General features: G+C 38.7%; 2 protein-coding genes and 2 long non-coding RNA genes across 4 annotated transcripts; all 4 read right to left on the reverse strand.

The window, feature by feature from the left end:
- Positions 1–499: 499 nt before the first annotated feature.
- On the reverse strand, positions 500–2,176 carry LOC145803496 (uncharacterized). Its single transcript, XM_082896779.1, has 3 exons — positions 1,693–2,176; positions 892–1,112; positions 500–760 (listed from the first exon to the last, which is right to left on the reverse strand). Exons 1-3 carry the CDS (start codon positions 2,174–2,176, stop codon positions 500–502), a joined length of 966 nt encoding a protein of 321 aa, XP_082752905.1.
- A 1,023-nt stretch (positions 2,177–3,199) lies between these two features.
- On the reverse strand, positions 3,200–4,548 carry LOC145803497 (uncharacterized). The gene is made up of 3 exons (XM_082896780.1): positions 4,215–4,548; positions 3,837–4,016; positions 3,200–3,588 (listed from the first exon to the last, which is right to left on the reverse strand). Exons 1-3 carry the CDS (start codon positions 4,546–4,548, stop codon positions 3,200–3,202), a joined length of 903 nt encoding a protein of 300 aa, XP_082752906.1.
- Positions 4,549–9,940: 5,392 nt separating this feature from the next.
- On the reverse strand, positions 9,941–10,883 carry LOC145804116 (uncharacterized). The gene is made up of 2 exons (XR_014345724.1): positions 10,633–10,883; positions 9,941–10,292 (listed from the first exon to the last, which is right to left on the reverse strand). It is a non-coding gene; the product is annotated as an uncharacterized LOC145804116 (long non-coding RNA).
- A 1,626-nt stretch (positions 10,884–12,509) lies between these two features.
- Positions 12,510–13,878, reverse strand: LOC145804118 (uncharacterized). Its single transcript, XR_014345725.1, has 2 exons — positions 13,161–13,878; positions 12,510–13,041 (listed from the first exon to the last, which is right to left on the reverse strand). It is a non-coding gene; the product is annotated as an uncharacterized LOC145804118 (long non-coding RNA).
- Positions 13,879–23,592: the final 9,714 nt, after the last annotated feature.

Below are 23,592 nucleotides of genomic sequence, written 5' to 3' on the forward strand. Positions count from 1 at the left end.
CTAAGTGTATAAACTCAGCCAAGAGGTGATAAAAATGAGCTCAAAGTTGTGAGTTAAGCCCCTAATTAGCACATATATATGTCTTTCTAATCATATTGGCTAATTAAGGCTTAGGCTTAATCAAATGAACATAATTAAATCAAATTAATCTAATTATTTTGATCCGAATAAATTTTTAATTAAATTTCACCGTTGGCTCTAAAAATTACGCTAATCACAATGGAACAGTCAATATCGCTTTATGTCGTCTCTACGGCCTTCAATTTAAATTTTATAATAGAAAATCAAATAGATTTTCCTACGATGAATAGATAAAAATTCAAAAACACATATAATCATATAATTAACACTCAAAATCATATCAAGCATATAATGATAAGCGTAATTAAGATTAATTAGCATAACACAGAGTAGGGTTGTCACATTCTTCCCTCCTTTAAGAAGTTTGGTCCCTCAAACTTATGTTACCTTCCGTTGGAAACAATTGTGGGTAGTGTTGTCACATTTCTTCTTCTTTCTCCCATGTGGCATCCTTACCATATTGTTTTTTCCATTCCACTTTCACGATTGGAATGGATTTGTTTCTCAATTGCTTTAGTTGTCGATCAATGATATATTCTGGCCATTCCATATACTCTATATTTTCGTCAAGTGCTATTCGGTGATAGTCAATCATGTGGAACGGATCTCGAAGATAGCCTCTCAACATTGATACATGAAATACATTGTGCATTTGTTCCATCCCGGTGGTAAAGCAACTCTATAAGCAACCAAACCAAGCCTTTCTAGAATTTGAAACGGTCCAATGTAACGGGGTGATAATTTACCCTTTTTACCGAATCTTAATTGGCCTTTCATCGGATTCATACGGATGAACACATGATCACTAACCTCATACTTAAGGGGCCTTCTTCTAACATCCGCATAACTCTTTTGTCGGCTTTGAGCTATCTTAAGCCTTTGTTGAATAACTTTGATTTTATCAGTAGTTGTCTGTACAAGCTCAGGTCCAAGCAAGACTCTATCCCCAACTTCAGTCCAGCATATCGGAGATTTACATTTTCGGCCGTACAAAGCTTTATACGGTGCCATACCAATACTAGAGTGGAAAACTGTTATTATATGCAAATTCGGCCATTGGTAGGTAAGTCTCCCAACTCCCTTGAAAATCTAAAGCATACATTCTGAGCATATCTTCTAGAGTCTGTATAGCCCGTTCCGATTACCCATCGGTTTATGGATGGAATGTTGTACTAAACCTCAACTCTGTCCCCACTACCGTTTGAAGACTTTTTTAGAATCTAGATACAAATTTCAGATCTCTATCCGAAACAATAGACACCGGAACTCCATGCAAACAAACAATTTCATCCACATAAATGGTGGCTAATTTGTATGCATCGAACGTGGTTTTCATAGGTAGAAAACGCACAGATTTAGTCAGTCTATCAACTATAACCCAAATAGAATCCATGCCTCTAGGTATCCGAGGTAGGCCAACAACAAAGTCCATGGTTATGTGCTCCTATTTCCATTCCAGAATAGGGAGAGGTTAAAGCAGACCTGCCAACTTCTGATGTTTAGCTTTAACTTGCTGACACTGAAGACATTTAGACACATATTCTGCAATTTCACGTTTCATATTTGGCCACCAATAACTCTGTTTTAAGTCCTGATACATCTTGTTGTTACCAGGATGCATAGCAAACATGGATTTGTGAGCTTTATCAAAAATTTTCCTCTTCAACTCAGGGATGTTTAGAACACACAATCTATCTTGGAATTTCCACACTTCATTTACCACAATGTATCCTGGTTTCAGATTTTCCTCAAATTCATCAACTATCTTTTTGAGGAATTCATCTTCTTTTTGTTTTCGCTTGATTTCATCAATAATTGTTGGTTCGGATAAAATGGTGGCTATCAACCCACTTTGCTCATGTAATATTACCTCAATCTCGAATTTCTCAAAATCTTGCATGATTTCCTTATGTTCAGTAAGTAAACAAGTTAAGTTTCCCGTTGATTTTCTGCTCAAGGTATCTGCAATAGTATTGGCTTTCTCGAGGTGATACTGAATTTGAAGGTCATAATCTTTTATTAGCTCAAGCCATCTCCTCTGGCTCATATTCAACTCCTTTTGAGTAAAGAAATACTTCAAACTTTTGTGATCCATGTAAACTTCGCATTTTACCCTATACAAGTAATGCCGCCAAATTTTCAAAGCAAATACAACTATGGCCAATTCCAGGTCATGTGTTGGGTAGTTCTTTTCATGTAGTCTCAATTGCCAAAAGGCATAAGTAATTACCCGTCCTTCCTATATTAACACACAACCCAAACCCTTATAAGATGCATCACTATAAATCACAAAGTTTTCCGTACCTGTGGGCAATGTCAACAGTAGTGCAGTGGTTAATCTCATTTTTAGTTCTTAAAAGGCAGGTTCTCTTTCGTCATTCCATTCAAATGGTTGTCCATTGCGTGTAAGTTGGGTAAGAGGTACAACTATTTTTGAAAAATCTTTCACAAACCTTCTGTAGTAGCCAGCTAAGCCCATAAAACTGCGGATTTCTGTTACATTTGTTAGAATAGGCTAGTTCACAATTGCCTCTATCTTCTGTGGGTCTACTAAAATTCCCTGTCTGTTGATGACATGCCCTAAGAAAACAACCTCATCTCACCAAAATTCACATTTCTTCAGTTTAGCAAATAATTTCTTTTCTCTAAGTGTTTGCAAGATGGTTCTCAGATGTTGTTCATGTTCAAGTCTACTCTTTGAATATATTATGATATCATCAATAAAAACCATAACAAATTCATCAAGGTAAGGCTTAAAAATTTGATTCATAAAATCCATAAATGTTGTAGGGGCATTAGTCACTCCAAACGACATAAGAAATTTGTAGTGACCATACCTCGTTCTGAATACAGATTTCTCAACATCTTCTTCCTTTACCTTCAACTGGTGGTACCCGGATCTCAAATCAATTTTTGAAAATACTTGTGAGCCCTACAACTGATCAAACAAGTCATCAATACGGGGTAAAGGGTATTTATTCTTTATCATTACCTTGTTCAGTTCTCGGTAGTCAATACACAGTCATGAAGTCCCATCTTTCTTTTTTACAAATAATACTGGTGCACCCCATAGCGAAGTACTTGGTCGGATAAACCCTTTGTCAAGTAGGTCTTGCAATTATTCTTTTAGTTCTTTTATTTTAGTAGTAGACATTCTGTAGGGGGTCTTTGAGATAGGCCGAGTGCCTGGGACAACATCAATGGTAAACTCTATTTCTCTATCAATCAATTCCCTTAGTAGTTCATCAAGAAACACATCCGAAAATTCTCTAACAATGGAGATACTATCCATTTCAACACTCACAGATTGTTCAGTTAAGATACTACATAAATAACCCTGGCACCCTTTCATAAGCAGTTTACATGCCTTCATCGCTAAAATCAGATAAGGTGGAGGCACTACCCTATTACCCACAAATTCAAATACAACATGCCCTGGCGGTTTAAACGCAACCCGTTTTGTTACACAATTGATAGTGGCACAATATTTCAATAGCCAATCCATACCTAGAATTATATCAAAGTGCCAAATGTCCAAGGGTAACAAATCCACATATAAGATAGTATTGCCAATTCGCATATCACAAACACGATACATAATACAGATTCCCCAGATGGAGCAGATACACATAGCAAATATGGCAATGATTCTAGGGGTCTAGTCAATCTAGATGCAAATATAGTAGACACAAAGGAATGTGTTGAACCAGAATCAATTAACACAAAAGCATCTTAATTGCATATAGAGATAGTACCTGAGACAACAGCTTCAATATTTCGTGTGTCACCTGGGACGAGTGCAAAGACTCTCCCTTGTCTCATTGTGTCTCTGGTAGCAACAAGCCTTGTAGTATTATCCGATTTTGGGATGGATTCGGTCGAACTAACAGTTGATTTCCCACCATTTTGTTGTTCAGTTTGGGTGCAATCCCTTGCTATATGCCCATTTCACCACATCTATAGCATGTCCAGAAAATACAATAACAAACCCCGCGATGGTTCTTACCACATTGAGTACATGTTGGTGCTGTATTTCTAGTGGTGCCCGAAGTGCTTTGTGTTTTGTTTCTTTGATGATTTCTTCCCTCAGAAAAAGCCTTGCCTCTTAACCTTCCAGTCAGCTGGTGGTTTACTTTGGTTGGCCATGTTAGTTTCCGACATTAAAGCTCGATCTAGCATATCAACATAAGTGGGTAGTTTTAACACATTCACCATTTCCAAGATGTCATTGTGAAGACCATTTTCAAACTTTCTCGCCTTTTTATAGTCGGTGTCAACCATATGTAGAGCGAATCTAGCCAATTCAGTGAACTTGGCTTCATACTCAGCTACAGTCATATTGCCTTGCTTCAGTCCTTCAAATTCCAACACCTTTCTATAACGGACACACTGTGGAAAGTATTTTTTGTAAAAGAGTGCAAGAAACAGTACCCAGTCAATGCCCTTGTTATCATTGCGAATTAACATCTACCACATTCTTGCTTCATCCTCTAGTGTAAAGGTGACTAATTGTACTTTCTGTGTCTCCAGGCATGGGAATACTTCGAATAACTTCTCAATACTAAGGACCCAAGCTTCGGCCTTCAATGGGTCCACACCCCCGTGGAACAGTGGTGGCTTCATTTTCTTGAATTCTTTAGTAAGGGCCATTGTTTGGTCATCATTTTGTAAATCTGGTATAGGTTGTACTGGAGGTGGGGGTTGCGGTTGTTGCCAATGTTGTTGCCACTGCTATTGTTGCCTTAGTGTTTTTGCCATATCCTGGATCATTCTTTCCATTCAGTCTCGTCGAGCAGTAGAGGATTCTTCTAGTTCATCGGCTCTTGTTCTCACCATTATCTAATGACACTTGCATTATAATTCATACAGAAGATATACACAATATTCATGTACAGAAAGAGCACATTCATACAATTAGGCAACAATTATATGTCATATAGTTGCATACTTCAATCCACATAGCAATGTCTCAATGCATTTCACACATATACTTATCATATGAATGCAACTTAGGTCTTTTCTAGACACTCTATTGCTTAATTGGACAAGTGTGTGAGTTATTACTCTTGCTTTGATACCACTCTGCCATGACTCAAACCCGCCCCTATGGATTAGAGTCATAACCGGCCAGTAATCATGAGATTACTTACGGCCACAGTCAGAAATCAAGTCATTTTTAATGATAAGGGGCCAAATTGCAAAAGCAAAACTTACAAAGATTGTCCAACGAGCTGTGCATGCATGGCTTAACCAAAAACTTTCTCATATATGTAATAACTCACACTATACAAACATCCATATTCTGAATTATATATGTCCAGGATCATTCAAAAGTCAGTATTAATAAAAACCAACTTTATACACAAATTTGGTCATACATGACCACAAAAGAATGAAAGGAAAAGCAAAACAAAAGTAAGGCCTCTTGCGTGAGGCGACCTTGGTTGGCTTCTCAAATTTCGGTTTCTCATTGCTCACTGGGGCTGGGGCTGGAGCTGGACATCCCTCTGCTTACCTACATACATATAAAATAAGGAGTGAGCTAACGCCCAGTGAATAATACCAAAGTAAAGGAGTTCTAGAATGATATTCATTTAATCAACGCAAAATGACCTTAGGTCCAACATATCATATAACATATCCATGTTCATATACCAAATGACCTCGGGTCCAACTCGTATTTGCACAACGACCTTGGGTCCAATTCATAACCAAAATGACCTTCAATCCAATACATACGAAACAACCTTGGGTCCACAATACTTGTCCAATGATATTACAGAACGGCCTCGAGCCCAATTATAACACAGAATGGCCTCAGGCCCAATCACATTACAAAACGACCACAGGTCCATCATTTTCATATTCATATCTATGCTCATATTCATATTCGTGGTCATGATCACATTAGTATTCAGACGGCCTTAGGCCCATTTTATGTCCTTGACACACATATCAAATGGCCTCGGGCTCATTTCATATACATATAGAACGACCTTTGGTCCATGTAATCAAATATATAGAACGGTTTTTAGGCCCATCTCATATTCATTCGGAACGACCTTTGGTCCATTTAGATGATTTCATACTTATCAATTTCATTACAGAGTCTTGTGCAATTAGATGAATAGAATGCTCATTCATAATTTGAATTCACAAACCAAAAAACTTACACATGAGTAGTGTTTAAAAATAGCATATATGAACATATCTTTACCAAAGCATTACTCACAATGTTCTGGTGCTTGATTCGTCCTTGCACTTGACCTTACATGATTCACAACACATTGGGTCATAATACGATTCAATCTGTTTTTTAGTTTGCTTAATGTTCTTAGGCTTTTTTTGTGCCCTTTAATTCATTTAGGATGCTCAATGCGTGCCTAAGAATACTCGGAAATGGAAAAGAATGAAAATTGGAACATAATACAGCTTTTCAAAAATTTCTGAAATAGGGCACCTCGCTCGAGCGCAGCTTTGGCCGCTCAAGCGGTCTGTAAAACTCTGTAAAGTACTGGTTGCATGAATTTTACGCTCAAGTGAGACTTCTATCACTTGAGCGATGAGCTATATAAAATAGGGTTCACTCGAGCGCAAGGTTTGCCGCTCAAGCTACCGTGCAATTCTCTGTAAAACTTCTAGGAGCTTGATTTTTACGCTCGAGTGACACTTTCCTCGCTCAAGCGAATAGGCCGAATTCTGGAATTTCCAGAATTGTGTTTGAAGTTCAAAGCTTGATGTTCAAAGGTCCAAAACTCATGTTTTGGTGCAAAAACATGGAAAAACATTGTACAACATGAGTACATAGGTAATTTGAGACCAATTGTCCAAATTCATGATCTAATTCCCAAATGATTTCATATTCTTCTTGGAAAATTAAAAACTCATGCAACCAAGCTTCATATTTCAAGGATGATGCATGCATGTGAAATATAGACTCCAATTCCATGTCAAATGGTACAAATGATGTTCAATATCATGAAGCTTAACAAAATTATGCATGCATGTGTAACTTGTACCAAATTCTTTACATTGAGTTTGATTTACCAATTCTTCTTGAATACATATATTCATGAACTTAAACTCATGAATTATAGTTCAAACACTCACTTGAAGCCTTCAATCCTTCTAGTTCTAGCAAATCCTTGAGCCTAGCTTCCCAAATCTTCAATCTTTAAGTCAATCCTCTAAGAATTTGGTCTATCTCTCTCTAACTCAAGTGTTTTCCCCCTCTAAGTGTCTAAACTTAGCCAAGAGGTGATAAAAATAAGCTCAAAGATGTGAGTTAAGCCCCTAATTAGCACATATATAGGTCTCTCTAATCATATTGGCCAATTAAGGCTTAGGCCTAATCCAATGAACATAATTAAATCAAATTAATCTAATTATTTGATCCTAATCAATTTTTAATTAAATTTCACCGTAGGCTCCAAAAATTACGATAATTATAATGGAACAATCAATATCGCTTTCGGTCGCCTCTACGGCTTTCAATTTAAATTTTATAACAAAAAATCAAATAAATTTTCTTACGGTGAATAGATAAAAATTCAAAAACGCATATAATCATATAATTAGTACTCAGAATCATATCAATCATATAATGATAAGCATAATTAAGATTAATTAGCATAACACAAAGTAGGGTTGTCACAGTCGCCCTCTTTTTGTCTGCCGCTACTGGATTTTCCTTCATAGTCGGTCAGGCTATATCCTCCTCAACCATGATGTGTTGGTTGATTCTCTCCATCAGTGTTTCCATAGTTTGAAACGGAGTCATTGTCAACGAGTCCCTCAGTTTATGTTCAACTGGCAAACCTTACTTATACTGAGCAATGGTCGGATTAGTGGGTCATTAAATAATTTCATTGAATGTCTCCCAATATCTAGTGTTGTATGTTTTCTGCGCCTCTCCTGGTTCCATAATAACCTTCAACAAGTGGTCAACTTCTTTCAGCGTCCTAATATTTGACTTGTATCGGGTGATAAATGCTTCCGCCAACTGTGTCCAAGTCTTAATGCTACCCTCATGTAGCCTTTCAAACCACGTCAAGTTTAACTCTCTCAGGCTTAACTGAAACAAAAAGCACATTAAGGCATCATTTCGCTTGTATACGGCCATGACTTGTCGATAGTGGCTGATGTGCATGTAAGGATCGGTTTTACCCTCGTATGTAGTAAAATTTGGCTGTTGATAGCCAACTCGGAAAGGTGCATTCTCTATCTCTGGAAAGAATGGAAAAAACTGTAGCCTCGCCAGCTCTCTATCCGCTGGCTCAAACTACTATATGTGGCGTTAACATCCTTACTTCCATACTCCCATGAGTTTTAGGAGCCAAGCTCTGCAAAGTTGGTATTCTTTGGGGTTGGTTCTCCTGGGTTTCTTCCCTTCTTCAAGCCCTCTCATCAAGAATAAGTCCTCTATTCTGGCACAGTAGGAGTGTCTGGACGTCGATAGAGTATACAAGGGGTGATAACAACTCCCCTTCATTTGAGATCTCCCAGACCTTGATTAAGAGCCATTAGTTCTATGGCTCCTCATGCTTATAGAAAGAACTGGCGTAGCATGCCTCCTCTACCCTCCAGAATGACAGGATTAGGCCCACTCACTGTGGATCTCCACTCTAACGACACCATTTTCTCTTATCTGGGCTTTAGGCCTCAATATCTGCTGTCATCTGCTGAATGATGGCATCCTGTTGTCCCATCACTTCTCCAAGCCTCAATTTTCATGTGCTCTTCTTTGCCTATGCCCATGTAGGCTTAGGGAATGCTGAGGGCTTCAAGGGAACTTGCCTCGTGCCTCTCTAGGAGGTCCTCTTCTGGAAGTGTTCAAAACTCCCATCAAAGGAGCAGGAGGCAAATCTTTACACCTTCTAGCTGTCTCTGGAGTTTGGTCATCAACAACAGAGAGCGTGGAATTCTCATTGTTGGCCATTGAAGTCCTTCAAAAAAGCTTGATTGAAAGGTTTGTTCTGTGTACTTTCCACAAACGATGCCAATTGTACAAGCACGAAATATTCGTCACGCGTACTCCTTATGATCAAGTTTGAATCTCCTCCAAACAATGTCGTTCCTCCTGCAAAACAAACTCCAATGAGCTACCTAGAAAACCCCTCTGATGCTTAAGTCAATTCTTAAAATCAATATGGGAAAAACACTACAAATCTGAGAATTAGAATTGTAATACCTCCATTAGGGCTACCTCTATTTTATTATGCTTACAAAATAAATAGATAGTTCACATTTTGTCGTACAAAGGTTTAAATTTTTTGCCACAAAGCTAGTAAGATTCATAAACAAGGAAGCAACCAAAGCAAACACCAACCACATCAGCTTTGCACGGTACTTCTCTACTACTTCTTCTAGCCCTGCAACTTTAATCCTTGCTCGCAATCCACATGTGCATCTAGTATGCTTTCCCTAGTTGTTGAAACTTCGACCTTCACACTGCAGGAATTTTAACTTTTAGTGGCGTTTAAAAAACGCCACTGTAAGTGTCAAAAATGCCGCCAATTCTTTTTGTGACGCTTAGCCCCGAACGCCGAGGACGCGGCCGTCGCTATAACTTTATGACGTTTTAAAAACGTCGTGATATTAATATAGGCGGCGTTTTAAAAACGCCGCGAAATGTCCTACTAAACTCACGCTGACGTCATTGGCGGCATTTAGCGACGTTTTTGGAAAAACGCCGTCATATCTTCTTGCATAAATTTGACCGTTAGTATGTAGGGTGTAAGAGGCGTTCGTAAAAACGCCGTCATATCCTCTTTTTCTTTTTTTTTTGAAATTAGGCTAATTTTATTTGATTGAACTAAAAAAATATAGATCATTCCAAATATAAATAACACCCAGCTCATTAACCCAAATTGTTTAATTCCATTTTATCCACATAATATAAACCATGTTACAATGCTTCCTCCAACAGTTATTTGATGCCGCCTTATAATCGTGTTGCACATCAGAAGAAGCCGCAAATTAACAGTTATTACAAACATGGTTTACATTTTTGCTGACATCCCAAAGGCCAAACATCTTGCCATTCGAATCAACACTGTTAGAACCGGAAGTGATCACAAAATTGTATATGACTAATGATTGGTAAATGAAAACAAAGCCAAGGTCACCACAACTCTCCATTTGAAGAAGGTATTTCTTATTCCCTCCTTGTACAACTGGGGGTACTTTTTGGAAAGGGAAGCACTGACATCCTGCCAAAGAACATATGTGATCATTCAGTCACATTTAGATTGGTTGCAAAAATAAATGACAAAAAAACGAAATGTGAAATAAAAATTGTGAAACACCCATAACCAACTTTATCCAAAAACAGTTTTGACTTTGATATAAACTATATACTTAACATTGTGAAATGTGAAACACCCATAACCAACTTTATCAACCTAATATTCTAAGCAGCAATGGTGCATATATAGCATGCCATGTACCTATAAAAATTCTAGTAGAAAACTATGGTGTTTATAAACTTTTCATTGCTTTTGTTTATAAACTATGTAAGACACTGGACATCATATAATTCCAAGATTTTACCCTTTCATGTCAGTCCGACCATATGTTGTTTTCAAGCCCACTACACCACAAAGGAAAGAAGGAATACGAACTGAACCTGTATTTTGCATTAATAAAGCAATATCAATAATTGTCTTGAAAAATAAAGAGAATCAGTTGAAGACAAGATGACAAATTTGTACAACCTCCACCATCTGTTCCTAGTGCAGCTGAACAAAGCCCAGAAGCTACAATTGCTGCTGGGCCTGAGGAAGATCCACCTGTATACCTTTTTGGATCAACTGGCGACAAGAAAAGAAGGCGGAGAACAAGAAGGGATCTTGAAGAAGATTGAAGCATGTTAGGGCTTTAAAATAACATTCCATTCTAACAAAAAATATCAAACACAATAATAGTTCAACTAAAGTCAATCCAACAAGAAATAAATTTATCAAACTGATTGGTGTTTATGGGGTCTAAATACATTGCATGGGTCAATAGAAGAAACTAATTTTATACCTCCACCATCTCCACTGTAGTGGGAATAGAACCACTGTGGGGATCAGTAAAAGAACTGCTGCCTCCATTTGATATCAAGTGGCTTGATGATATTCTAGCCAGAGTATGCTCTATAAATGCAATAAGCTCTACATGAGTACCATGTAAATGAGATATTTGCAAAATATGATTGCAAAGCAGTGGCAGATCCACCAGGCGGTCAAGAAACTGCTCCAAAGTCAAGATTCCATAAGCAAATTTTCATTCTATGCATTTTTGTTCCCATGTTCTCAATAAATTTTCATTTTATGCATTTTTGTTTCCAACTATTCAATCACTTTGAGAAGAGTAAATGGTTAGTATAATTAATATCACTCCCTATATTATGGTTTGGACTTTGAATAAGAATAAATGCCTCCCATTCAAACTACATATTCAAATATAAAATATAACTCTAAATTTTCCATCATGTTTATATTAGCTTCATGTAAATGATTTCTATGAAATCTTGAAAATGAAACTTTCTATTTATGTAGCATAAACATCAAACTATTCAGCAAAGCAATTCAACATGGAGTAGATGACATCCTACTGTGAAATCAACATAATTAACCAAAGCAAAATTTTGGATTACAATGCCAATCATAAAGTAACAAAATTTTGTGGTGCTGTTTTCTCTGAATTTGGACCATCAAGAAGAATTGATGCGTCACACCCCTACATCATATCCAATTACAAAATAAATTCGGAGACATGCTTATGAAATATAAAACAAAGTATTTATGTAATCTTGTTAACCTTTCATGTTCATTTCTTCAAAAAGAAATTAGCATAGGGGAAGTTAGTATGTCCTGCCCTTCTTTTAATTAGTGTGTTAGTTGGTACGCTAATTAGTGTTTTTGAATTACTCTTTTACTCCTTATTAAGCATTAGGGAAGAAGTAACAGCTCAATTTTTTTGAGATCCAAGACCTAACATTAAATGAAGTATAGGTCTTAAAGGCTTTAAACAATTGCTGCATGTCCCAAAAAGAAAATTTTTAAATTTTTTTTGGCTGAATCTTGAGTAGAGTAGTAATTTGCCCATAAGTTGAACTGTCTGGAAGCCGACAAGGGAGATGATCAAACTCATACCTCTCAAAGACTCAAAGTCAATGGTCCGTATTGCTAAAACACAGAAAAACAAGCCAACCATATTAATCAATATGCTAGAACAGTTTCTTCTGTTTTTCTCATTAGATATCATAGACCAATTCTATTAATAATAGTTGAACCTCAAAAATAATCAAGCATTACAACAATGTCTTCATGTATAGCAACTACTCATGTATACTCAAGCAAATTGATAAGTCAAGCAAACAATGAATGAGCTTTTCCCACAAGTGTCACACTAAAACTGAAGAAGCTTTCCAAAGAACAAACTAAAGATAAACTCACTCAGTTATAGTAATTCATTCAGAATCATTACACCAAAGCAAGTTGATTAGCCAATGTTAAAACCCTTGAATAAACTAACTTACAAACTATAAAGCCAGAACGACAAACAAAACAAAATACCAAAATTCATGTACTTGAGCAAAAAGTTGCTCAACGACTCCAAATGCAACATGCTCCCAGCTAACTCAAAAAATTCAACATTTCAATAAGTACAACAAAAAACTAATAAGTTACGAATTACAAGGACAACATTAGTATAGTCAAAGCATATAGGAGAACTGCCCCCTTGGTAGACACAGGAACACGCCTCAATAGATATGGGCACATGCACGTTGACACTTACATATTGAATCTAAGACAAATATATGTGAACTTCATTCTAAAAGGAAAAACAATGACACTTTAACACCCAACTCACACAACAGACAATAAATGTTAACAACCTTGCAATATCAGAATTTAGTTTCAGCCCTGCAATAGCACCTTGAGCATATTGAAGCAGCCCTTCCCGCTTAACCTGAAATAAAAACAAAGGGTCAGGGACCAAAGGTCAATAAACTCATCAGTTTTGGTCTGAAAAAATACTGTAAACTATATAGATGCTTCTAAATGGAGGGATGTGCATGTTGTCTGTACCAGTACTTCCAACTCATAGCTTGAGAAAGCTTTTGCCAAATTTTGCATGCAGCACATTGTTGTTTTATGAACTTCCTTTCCTCCTGTGAAACAAAGCCTAAATACAACCATATTAGGAACATATTTTGCCTAAAATTCCATCAATAACTTTTTACCCATTCGGGAGCTGGGCAGTGTAGAAAATAGATCAAATCGAAGAAGCTCTGCTCCATTATCGATCGGTGTCTATACAAATACGTGTATGTACATGAGAGAATCGATAAATATACATATATGTATATGTATATACAAAGTGGAAGAGATAAGGAGATGAGGTGCTAAGCCATGGAAGCTTGCATAGATGGTGGTGGCGGTGGAGCTTTGAAATCGAGAGAGAGAGAAATCGAAATCGCTTTAAGATGAAATCAAAGATGAATCTCTGAGAGAGAAATCTAGAGAGAGAATCGAAATCAGGTGACAGTGCAGACCGATCTGAATCGAAATCGCGGTGGCGGTGCAGATCGATCTGAAACCGGTGAATCTGCGAGATTTGAATCAGTGAATCTGTGAAATCGGTGAATCGGTGAATCTCGCTACCTGGCTGGTGCAGATTGTGGTGGAGGTGGAACTTCGAAATCAATGAATCTGTGAGATTTGAATGTGAGATTCAAAAATAAGGGTTTAGAGAGGATTGAGAGAGAGGCGACGCGAGGATTCAATGTTTATGTCTGAAGACTGAGGGTTTACAAAGGCTTTACTCTCATATTCAAAATAGGCGCGTGTGACATACCGCATTTGGAGGCGTTTTCAAACACCTTTGACCATAATACGGTGTCGTTTTAATTCACTAAACATACGACGTTTTTAAAATGTCGTTAAATGTTAATTAAAATGACGTTTAAGAAAACGCCGTTAAAAAAACGTCGTGAAAACCCTTATTTCTTGTAGTGTCACTTATGTTTTCTTTTGATAATTTGTCAAACAAATTCCTGTTAGGTATGATTTCTTCAAACAAAATGTAATTAATAATTTCTTCTGACGTGTTATGTACTTTAACACATGACAAAACAAGCATATTTTGCACCATAAAGCATCAAAATCTATGTGAAATTCCTACGACAAAGTTAATATTTAAAGACCAAACATTCATAGCCGTCAACAACCAATAAATTAGGCAGCAAATCCAATAAACTAAATTTTTTCTGATACTAGCTTAAGAAAGTAGATTCACAAATTAGGTTTAAAAAAAAACTATATATAATACTAACATGTTATTATCTTTCAATAAAATGCACTTTGATACATGAATTAAAAAAATATAAAATAAAATAAAATAAACAAACTAACAAACAAACAAGCAAAGCCCCAAATGCAATTAAAAAAAAAAAAACAAAGCCCCATTTGCAGTAACATTTTTTATAATGCAATTGGATAAATAAAAAAAAAAAAGCATTATTTTGATACAGGAATAAAAAACAATACAAAAAAAGCACTTAGCCTCTGTTTGGCAACATAGGTTTTGGGCTTTTTTGGCTATTTTAACCACAAAAGACAAAATAGGCTATTTTAGCCACAAAAAACAAAACATCACATCCAACCCATAATCATTACACTCTTCTCTCACAAAAAAAGCTAAAAAAGCCAAAAAGCCAAAAAGCCCTTCCCAAACCAAGCTTTTTAGCCCAGGCTAAAATAGCCAAAAAAACCAAAAAGCCAAAAAGCCAACCCACTTCCCAAACCAACCCTAAATTTGGTACAAGAATAAAAAAAAAAAAACAACAATATATATATATATATATAGAGAGAGAGAGAGAGGGGTGTTAATTTTCTTTCAAAATACAAAAATAAAAATAAAAAATAAAAATCACAAATAGATGGAGTTGATTTTGTTTCAAAATTTAAATAAAGTATCAAATTTTTGTGGACAAATAGACGGAGTTGATTTTGTTTCACTGTTTAAAACGAAGTCTTAAGGGTGTGTTTGTTTGGATGGGCTGCATAAGGCGGGATTGTAATCTATTGGATTATTAGTCTCGGGATACATTGTCCTCGGACTATTTGGTTGGACTGGATTTGTATCTTATGTTTGTTTAGCCATGAGATATATGTCTGGATTGAACTATTATTAGTGAATCCAATGTTTGATTAGACGGACTGGATAAGGATAAATGTTCAAAGACTCTTTTACACTTGTAATTTATAATTTTTGTTTAATATATAATTTTAAATTTGTAATCTATAATTTATAATTTAACAACACTAAAAAAATGTAATTTATAAGGTCATAATTTTTAATTTATTATTTTCAATTAAATTAAATTTATAATTTATCATTTAAATTTTTTATTTAATATACAATTTTAAATTAACGACAATAAAAAAAATAATTTTATTTAATATATAAACTAAATTTTCAACAACACTAAAAAGATTTAATTTATAAATTTATAATTTATAATTTATTATTTTTAAATAAATTTAATTTACAATTTATATTTTTTATTTATTTAATATATAATTTTAAATTAACAACACTAAAAAAATAATTTTATTTAATATGTAAATTTAATTTTTTAACAACACTAAAAAAATTTAATTTATAAGGCTATAATTTTTAATTTATTATTTTTAATTAAATTTCATTTATAATTTATAATTAAAATTTTTTATTTAATATATAATTTTAAATTAACAACACTAAAAAAATAATTTATAAATGTTCAAAAGACTATTTTATCTTTTTTTAATTATTTATTAAATAATAACATGAAGGTAAAATAAACATTTCACAAATTAATCTCATGGGATACCAATCTCATAGTTTCTATCCACCCTCCCCATGAGATATGATAGTCCCATATTTGTGGGTAAAATTTTTCAAATAAACAATAAATTATTAGTCCGATGAAATTAATAGTCTAATCACACACCCTAATCCTTCAAAACAAACAAGTCCTAAAATCCTTGAAGTCAAAACTAAGCCCTAATTTTTTAAGCGAATAAACACAATCTCTTCTTGGGATATATATATATATATATATATAGAGAGAGAGAGAGAGAGAGAGAGAGAGAGAGAGAGAGAGTTGGTAATATACCCAAATGGAGTGTCTTTTCCCTTTGAGAAAACGAATCTGATTCTTGGTCTCTTGTTCATGTTTTTGTTTTGTTTTGTTTTAATTGATCGGCGCTGCTTGAGGGCCCGAATTTCGGGGCTCGAATGCCCCGAAATTTCCACTTTAGGTAAAAAAAAAAAAAAAAAAAAGGAAAAAAGAAAGAAAAAAAGAAAACAGTTTCTAAAAATGGAAATTAGGGGCATTAGGGGCAAATTTTTTAAGGCCACCAATCATTTTCCTTAATTGAAATAGAAAGAGAGTGATAGAATAACGTTGTTAATTGCATTCCGTTGTTATCAGCACCGTTAATCAAAACGGCGCTGTTTTTTCGAAAATGGTACCGTCCCTATTTGTTCTAACCATCTGCACTATGCGGTCATTTTCAACCCATTAGATCAACTCTTCTCCAAGTGTCTTCATCTAGTACAAAGAGCAGGACACTGCTAGAGAGAACTATTGCTGGAGAAGATCTCAATCCCCCAAGTTTAGCAACCACTTTGACCACTAATAACCATATATGCAAAATATCTCGTCAAAATATCTCATCAAAATACCCAACTTAATCTCCCCAAGTGTGTTGACTTAACAACTAATTAGGAACATGGACTAACTTCCAGCACCATGTTAGGACATGGGGCTTCAACCACTTCCTAATTTTTAGGAAAAGTTGGGGCTGACCTAATATTTTCCGTTATACATTTAATTAAATAGAATTACGGTTGTCACATTATCGTTTGGTCTCATTATTCCTGCACCACCATTGTCATGCCACATGTCTATCACATCATTAATCCCTTGCCAGATGACGAATCTTATTCTACCACATTAGGAAGTTTCTGCCACATCATCAGAATTTCATCCAAGATTTATTATCATCCTGCCACTTGTCCATGAAATTCTATGCCATATTTAGGATGACTATAAATTCCTGCACCATGGTGTAGAAATTTTGTGAGTTCCAGCATCATGATCCAGGCCGAATGTAAATTTATACACCATGGTATAGAATTTTTGTGAGTGACTTCCTGCAACATGGTCTAGGCCGAATGTCAAGCAGTTTCTGCACACTACAAAAAAATTTGTTTTTTGCGACGGTAAACGGCCGTCGCAAATGCCCCGAAAGCCGTCGCTAATGTCTTTTGCGACGGTAATGTGGCTTTTTGCGACGGTAAGGGGGGGTCGCGACAGACGGGGTTGCAAAAGACCTTTCGCGACGGTAAGTACCGTCGCCATTAGTTTCTGCGACGGTAAGCCAAGTTTTTTGCGACGGCATTTTTCCCGTCGCAAATAATGGGGGAAAAATCACTTTTCGCGACGGCACGTAATTCCCGTCACTAAAAGTGAGTTTTTGAGACGGGAACATTACCGTCGTTAAAGGCTCTGGCATCTTATAAGTATTGGCGACGGCACGGTTTACCGTCGCTAAAGGTGTCCTGTACATTCAATAAGACAGCTTTTGCGACTGTGTTGGTACCGTCGCAAAAGCCTATTAATGGTTTTTGCGACGGGTTCTTCTCCCGTCTCAAAAAATAAAAAAATAAAAAAAATCCTGCTGATAAATTATTAAAAAAATTAAAATAACCTGTATTAGATAAAAAAATAAGTATAAAAAATTGAAAAATTACAGAATAATATAAATACGTACATAAACAAAAATTGACAAATAATGAAAATTAATAATATTGTTCAATTCATAGCAATACATAAATAAAAATTCAGAACAATAAAAATTATGCCACTACATAACGTCGCATAATACATATATAATGTTGCTCCCAAATTTAAATAACATAAATCAAAATCAAAAGTTTTCGTCTTCATTCGTTCGTGGGTTACAAAAACAAAAATTAGTCATAATCTTGATACGCCCGCATTCCAGAAAAAGCCAACTGCTACTCAGGAAATATCTGAAAAAAACAAGATAAAAATAATTAAAAACCATATAATGTGTTAATATTTTAATTATAGAAAAATATAAAAAAAAATTGACTACTATATAATTAGAAAGATAGTTTAGTAAATAATTTTGACTGGACCGAAATCCAGCTCTAACTCCCAAACCGGGAACCCGATTCGAGCCCCGTCTTCTCCCACAAGTCTCTCGTGCCTAGGCGGACGTGTGTGCCAAGTTTCGTGCTAAACCGATGCCGTTTGGTGATTTTGGGGCGTTAACGGCTCGAATTCAAGTTTCTTAAAGAAGTAGTTTGCCTAAAGTGAAATCCGACTCTAACTCCCAAACCGGGAACCCGATTCGAGCCCCGTCTTCTCCCACAAGTCTCTCGCGCCTAGGCGGTCGTGTGTGCCAAGTTTCGTGCTAAACCGACGCCGTTTGGTGATTTTGGGGCGTTAACTCCTCCAATTCAAGTTTCTTAAGGAAGTAATTTGCCTAAAGTGAAATCCGGCTCTAACTCCCAAACCGGGAACCCGATTCGAGCCCCGTCTTCTCCCACAAGTCTCTCGTGCCTAGGCGGTCGTGTGTGCCAAGTTTCGTGCTAAACCGACGCCGTTTGGTGATTTTGGGGTGTTAACGCCTCGAATTCAAGTTTCTTAAAGAAGTAGTTTGCCTAAAGTGAAATCCGACTCTAACTCCCAAACCGGGAACCCGATTCGAGCCCCGTCTTCTCCCACAAGTCTCTCATGCCTAGGCGGTCGTGTGTGCCAAGTTTCGTGCTAAACCGACACCGTTTGGTGATTTTGGGGCGTTAACTCCTCAAATTCAAGTTTCTTAAGGAAGTAATTTGCCTAAAGTGAAATCCGGCTCTAACTCCCAAACCGAGAACCCGATTTGAGCCCCGTCTTCTCCCACACGTCTCTCGTGCCTAGGCGGTCGTGTGTGCCAAGTTTCGTGCTAAACCGACGCCGTTTGGTGATTTTGGCGCGTTAACGTCTCGAATTCAAGTTTCTTAAAGAAGTAGTTTGCCTAAAGTGAAATCCGGCTCTAACTCCCAAACCGGGAACCCGATTCGAGCCCTGTCTTCTCCCACAAGTCTCTCGTGCCTAGGCGGTCGTGTGTGCCAAGTTTCGTGCTAAACCGACGCCGTTTGGTGATTTTGGGGCGTTAACGCCTCGAATTCAAGTTTCTTAAAGAAGTAGTTTGCCTAAAGTGAAATCCGGCTCTAACTCCCAAACCGGGAACCCGATTCGAGCCCCGTCTTCTCCCACACGTCTCTCGTGCCTAGGCGGTCGTGTGTGCCAAGTTTCGTGCTAAACCAACGCCGTTTGGTGATTTTGGCGCGTTAACGTCTCGAATTCAAGTTTCTTAAAGAAGTAGTTTGCCTAAAGTGAAATCCGGCTCTAACTCCCAAACCGGGAACCCGATTCGAGCCCCGTCTTCTCCCACAAGTCTCTCGTGCCTAGGCGGTTGTGTGTGCCAAGTTTCGTGCTAAACCGACGCCGTTTGGTGATTTTGGGGCGTTAACGCCTCGAATTCAAGTTTCTTAACGAAGTAGTTTGCCTAAAGTGAAATCCGGCTCTAACTCCCAAACCGGGAACCCAATTCGAGCCCCGTCTTCTCCCACAAGTCTCTCGTGCCTAGGCGGTCGTGTGTGCCAAGTTTCGTGCTAAACCGACGCCGTTTGGTGATTTTGGGGCGTTAACGTCTCGAATTCAAGTTTCTTAACGAAGTAGTTTGCCTAAAGTAAAATCCGGCTCTAACTCCCAAACCGGGAACCCGATTCGAGCCCCGTCTTCTCCCACAAGTCTCTCGTGCCTAGGCGGTCGTGTGTGCCAAGTTTCGTGCTAAACCGACGCCGTTTGGTGATTTTGGGGTGTTAACGCCTCGAATTCAAGTTTCTTAATGAAGTAGTTTGCCTAAAGTGAAATCCGACTCTAACTCCCAAATCGGGAACCCGATTCTAGCCCCGTCTTCTCCCACAAGTCTTTCGTGCCTAGGCGGTCGTGTGTGCCAAGTTTCGTGCTAAACCGACGCCGTTTGGTGATTTTGGGGCGTTATCGCCTCGAATTCAAGTTTCTTAAAGAAGTAGTTTGCCTAAAGTGAAATCCGACTCTAACTCCCAAACCGGGAACCCGATTCGAGCCCCGTCTTCTCCCACAAGTCTCTCGTGCCTAGGAGGTCGTGTGTACCAAGTTTCGTGCTAAACCGACGCCGTTTGGTGATTTTGGGGCGTTAACGCCTCGAATTCAAGTTTCTTAAAGAAGTAGTTTGCCTAAAGTGAAATCCGGCTCTAACTCCCAAACCGGGAACCCGATTCGAGCCCCGTCTTCTCCCACAAGTCTCTCGTGCCTAGGCGGTCGTGTGTGCCATGTTTCGTGCTAAACCGACGCCGTTTGGTGATTTTGGGGCGTTAACTCCTCAAATTCAAGTTTCTTAAGGAAGTAATTTGCCTAAAGTGAAATCCGGCTCTAACTCCCAAACCGGGAACCCGATTCGAGCCCCGTCTTCTCCCACAAGTCTCTCGTGCCTAGGCGGTCGTGTGTGCCAAGTTTCGTGCTAAACCGACGCCGTTTGGTGATTTTGGGGCGATAACTCCTCAAATTCAAGTTTCTTAAGGAAGTAATTTGCCTAAAGTGAAATCCGGCTCTAACTCCCAAACCGGGAACCCGATTCGAGCCCCGTCTTCTCCCACAAGTCTCTCGTGCCTAGGCGGTCGTGTGTGCCAAGTTTCGTGCTAAACTGACGCCGTTTGGTGATTTTGGGGCGTTAACGCCTCGAATTCAAGTTTCTTAACGAAGTAGTTTGCCTAAAGTGAAATCCGACTCTAACTCCCAAACCGGGAACCCGATTCGAGCCCCGTCTTCTCCCACAAGTCTCTCGTGCCTAGGCGGTCGTGTGTGCCAAGTTTCGTGCTAAACCGACGCCGTTTGGGTATTTTGGGGCGTTAACTCCTCAAATTCAAGTTTCTTAAGGAAGTAATTTGCCTAAAGTGAAATCCGGCTCTAACTCCCAAACCGGGAACCCGATTCGAGCCCCGTCTTCTCCCACAAGTCTCTCGTGCCTAGGCGGTCGTGTGTGCCAAGTTTCGTGCTAAACCGACGCCGTTTGGTGATTTTGGGGCGTTAACGCCTCGAATTCAAGTTTCTTAAAGAAGTAGTTTGCCTAAAGTGAAATCCGGCTCTAACTCCCAAACCGGGAACCCGATTCGAGCCCCGTCTTTTCCCACAAGTCTCTCGTGCCTAGGCGGTCGTGTGTGCCAAGTTTCGTGCTAAACCGACGCCGTTTGGTGATTTTGGGGCGTTAACGCCTCGAATTCAAGTTTCTTAAAGAAGTAGTTTGCCTAAAGTGAAATCCCGCTCTAATTCCCAAACCGGGAACCCGATTCGAGCCCCGTCTTCTCCCACAAGTCTCTCGTGCCTAGGCGGTCGTGTGTGCCAAGTTTCGTGCTAAACCGACGTCGTTTGGTGATTTTGGGGCGTTAACGCCTCGAATTCAAGTTTCTTAACGAAGTAGTTTCCCTAAAGTGAAATCCGGCTCTAACTCCCAAACCGGGAACCCGATTCGAGCCCCGTCTTCTCCCACAAGTCTCTCGTGCCTAGGCGGTCGTGTGTGCCAAGTTTCGTGCTAAACCGACGCCGTTTGGTGATTTTGGGACGTTAACGCCTCGAATTCAAGTTTCTTAACGAAGTAGTTTGCCTAAAGTGAAATCCGGCTCTAACTCCCAAACCGGGAACCCGATTCGAGCCCCGTCTTCTCCCACAAGTCTCTCGTGCCTAGGCGGTCGTGTGTGCCAAGTTTCGTGCTAAACCGACGCCGTTTGGTGATTTTGGGGCGTTAACGCCTCAAATTCAAGTTTCTTAACGAAGTAGTTTGCCTAAAGTGAAATCCGGCTCTAACTCCCAAACCGGGAACCCGATTCGAGCCCCGTCTTCTCCCACAAGTCTCTCGTGCCTAGGCGGTCGTGTGTGCCAAGTTTCGTGCTAAACCGACGCCGTTTGGTGATTTTGGGGTGTTAACGCCTCGAATTCAAGTTTCTTAAAGAAGTAGTTTGCCTAAAGTGAAATCCGACTCTAACTCCCAAATCGGGAACCCGATTCGAGCCCCGTCTTCTCCCACAAGTCTCTCATGCCTAGGCGGTCGTGTGTGCCAAGTTTCGTGCTAAACCGACGCCGTTTGGTGATTTTGGGGCGTTAACGCCTCGAATTCAAGTTTCTTAAAGAAGTAGTTTGCCTAATGTGAAATCCGACTCTAACTCCCAAACCGGGAACCCGATTCGAGCCCCGTCTTCTCCCACAAGTCTCTCGTGCCTAGGCGGTCGTGTGTGCCAAGTTTCGTGCTAAACCGACGCCGTTTGGTGATTTTGGGGCGTTAACGCCTCGAATTCAAGTTTCTTAAAGAAGTAGTTTGCCTAAAGTGATATCCGGCTCTAACTCCCAAACCGGGAACCCGATTCGAGCCCCGTCTTCTCCCACAAGTCTCTCGTGCCTAGGCGGTCGTGTGTGCCAAGTTTCGTGCTAAACCGACGCCGTTTGGTGATTTTGGGGCGTTAACTCCTCAAATTCAAGTTTCTTAAGGAAGTAATTTGCCTAAAGTGAAATCCGGCTCTAACTCCCAAACCGGGAACCCGATTCGAGCCCCGTCTTCTCCCACAAGTCTCTCGTGCCTAGGCGGTCGTGTGTGCCAAGTTTCGTGCTAAACCGACGCCGTTTGGTGATTTTGGGGCGTTAACTCCTCAAATTCAAGTTTCTTAAGGAAGTAATTTGCCTAAAGTGAAATCCGGCTCTAACTCCCAAACCGGGAACCCGATTCGAGCCCCGTCTTCTCCCACAAGTCTCTCGTGCCTAGGCGGTCGTGTGTGCCAAGTTTCGTGCTAAATCGACGCCGTTTGCTGATTTTGGGGCGTTAACGCCTCGAATTCAAGTTTCTTAACGAAGTAGTTTGCCTAAAGTGAAATCCGACTCTAACTCCCAAACCGGGAACCCGATTCGAGCCCCGTCTTCTCCCACAAGTCTCTCATGCCTAGGCGGTCATGTGTGCCAAGTTTCGTGCTAAACCGACGCCGTTTGGTGATTTTGGGGCGTTAACTACCAAGGTCTGGATAACCTCTGGGTCATCCACTCTACGTGTCATAAGCCAAACATTCATCTTATCAGTAGACTCCCCCTTACTGGTCATCTAAATTTTTTTTTAGAAATATGAAAATTAGAATCCAAATAATTTGCAAATATACAATGTTTATTTATATAGAAAAATAAAACAATAAAATGTAAACCTCATGCCGTATCTGAGAGAAAGTAGTACGCCCTGTGGTATGAGCTATGCCGTGAGCTCGCCGATTTTTAGCATTCCTACTTGCAATTTTCTATAACAAGTTCAACAAATGTACGTATGTAAATATGATTTGTATGTTTACATATCATAAATATAACGTAATTGTATACCTCAG

Source organism: Camellia sinensis, chromosome 12 (assembly GCF_055761805.1).
Source record: "Camellia sinensis isolate YWXY chromosome 12, ASM5576180v1, whole genome shotgun sequence".
Classification (NCBI taxonomy): Eukaryota; Viridiplantae; Streptophyta; class Magnoliopsida; order Ericales; family Theaceae; genus Camellia; species Camellia sinensis.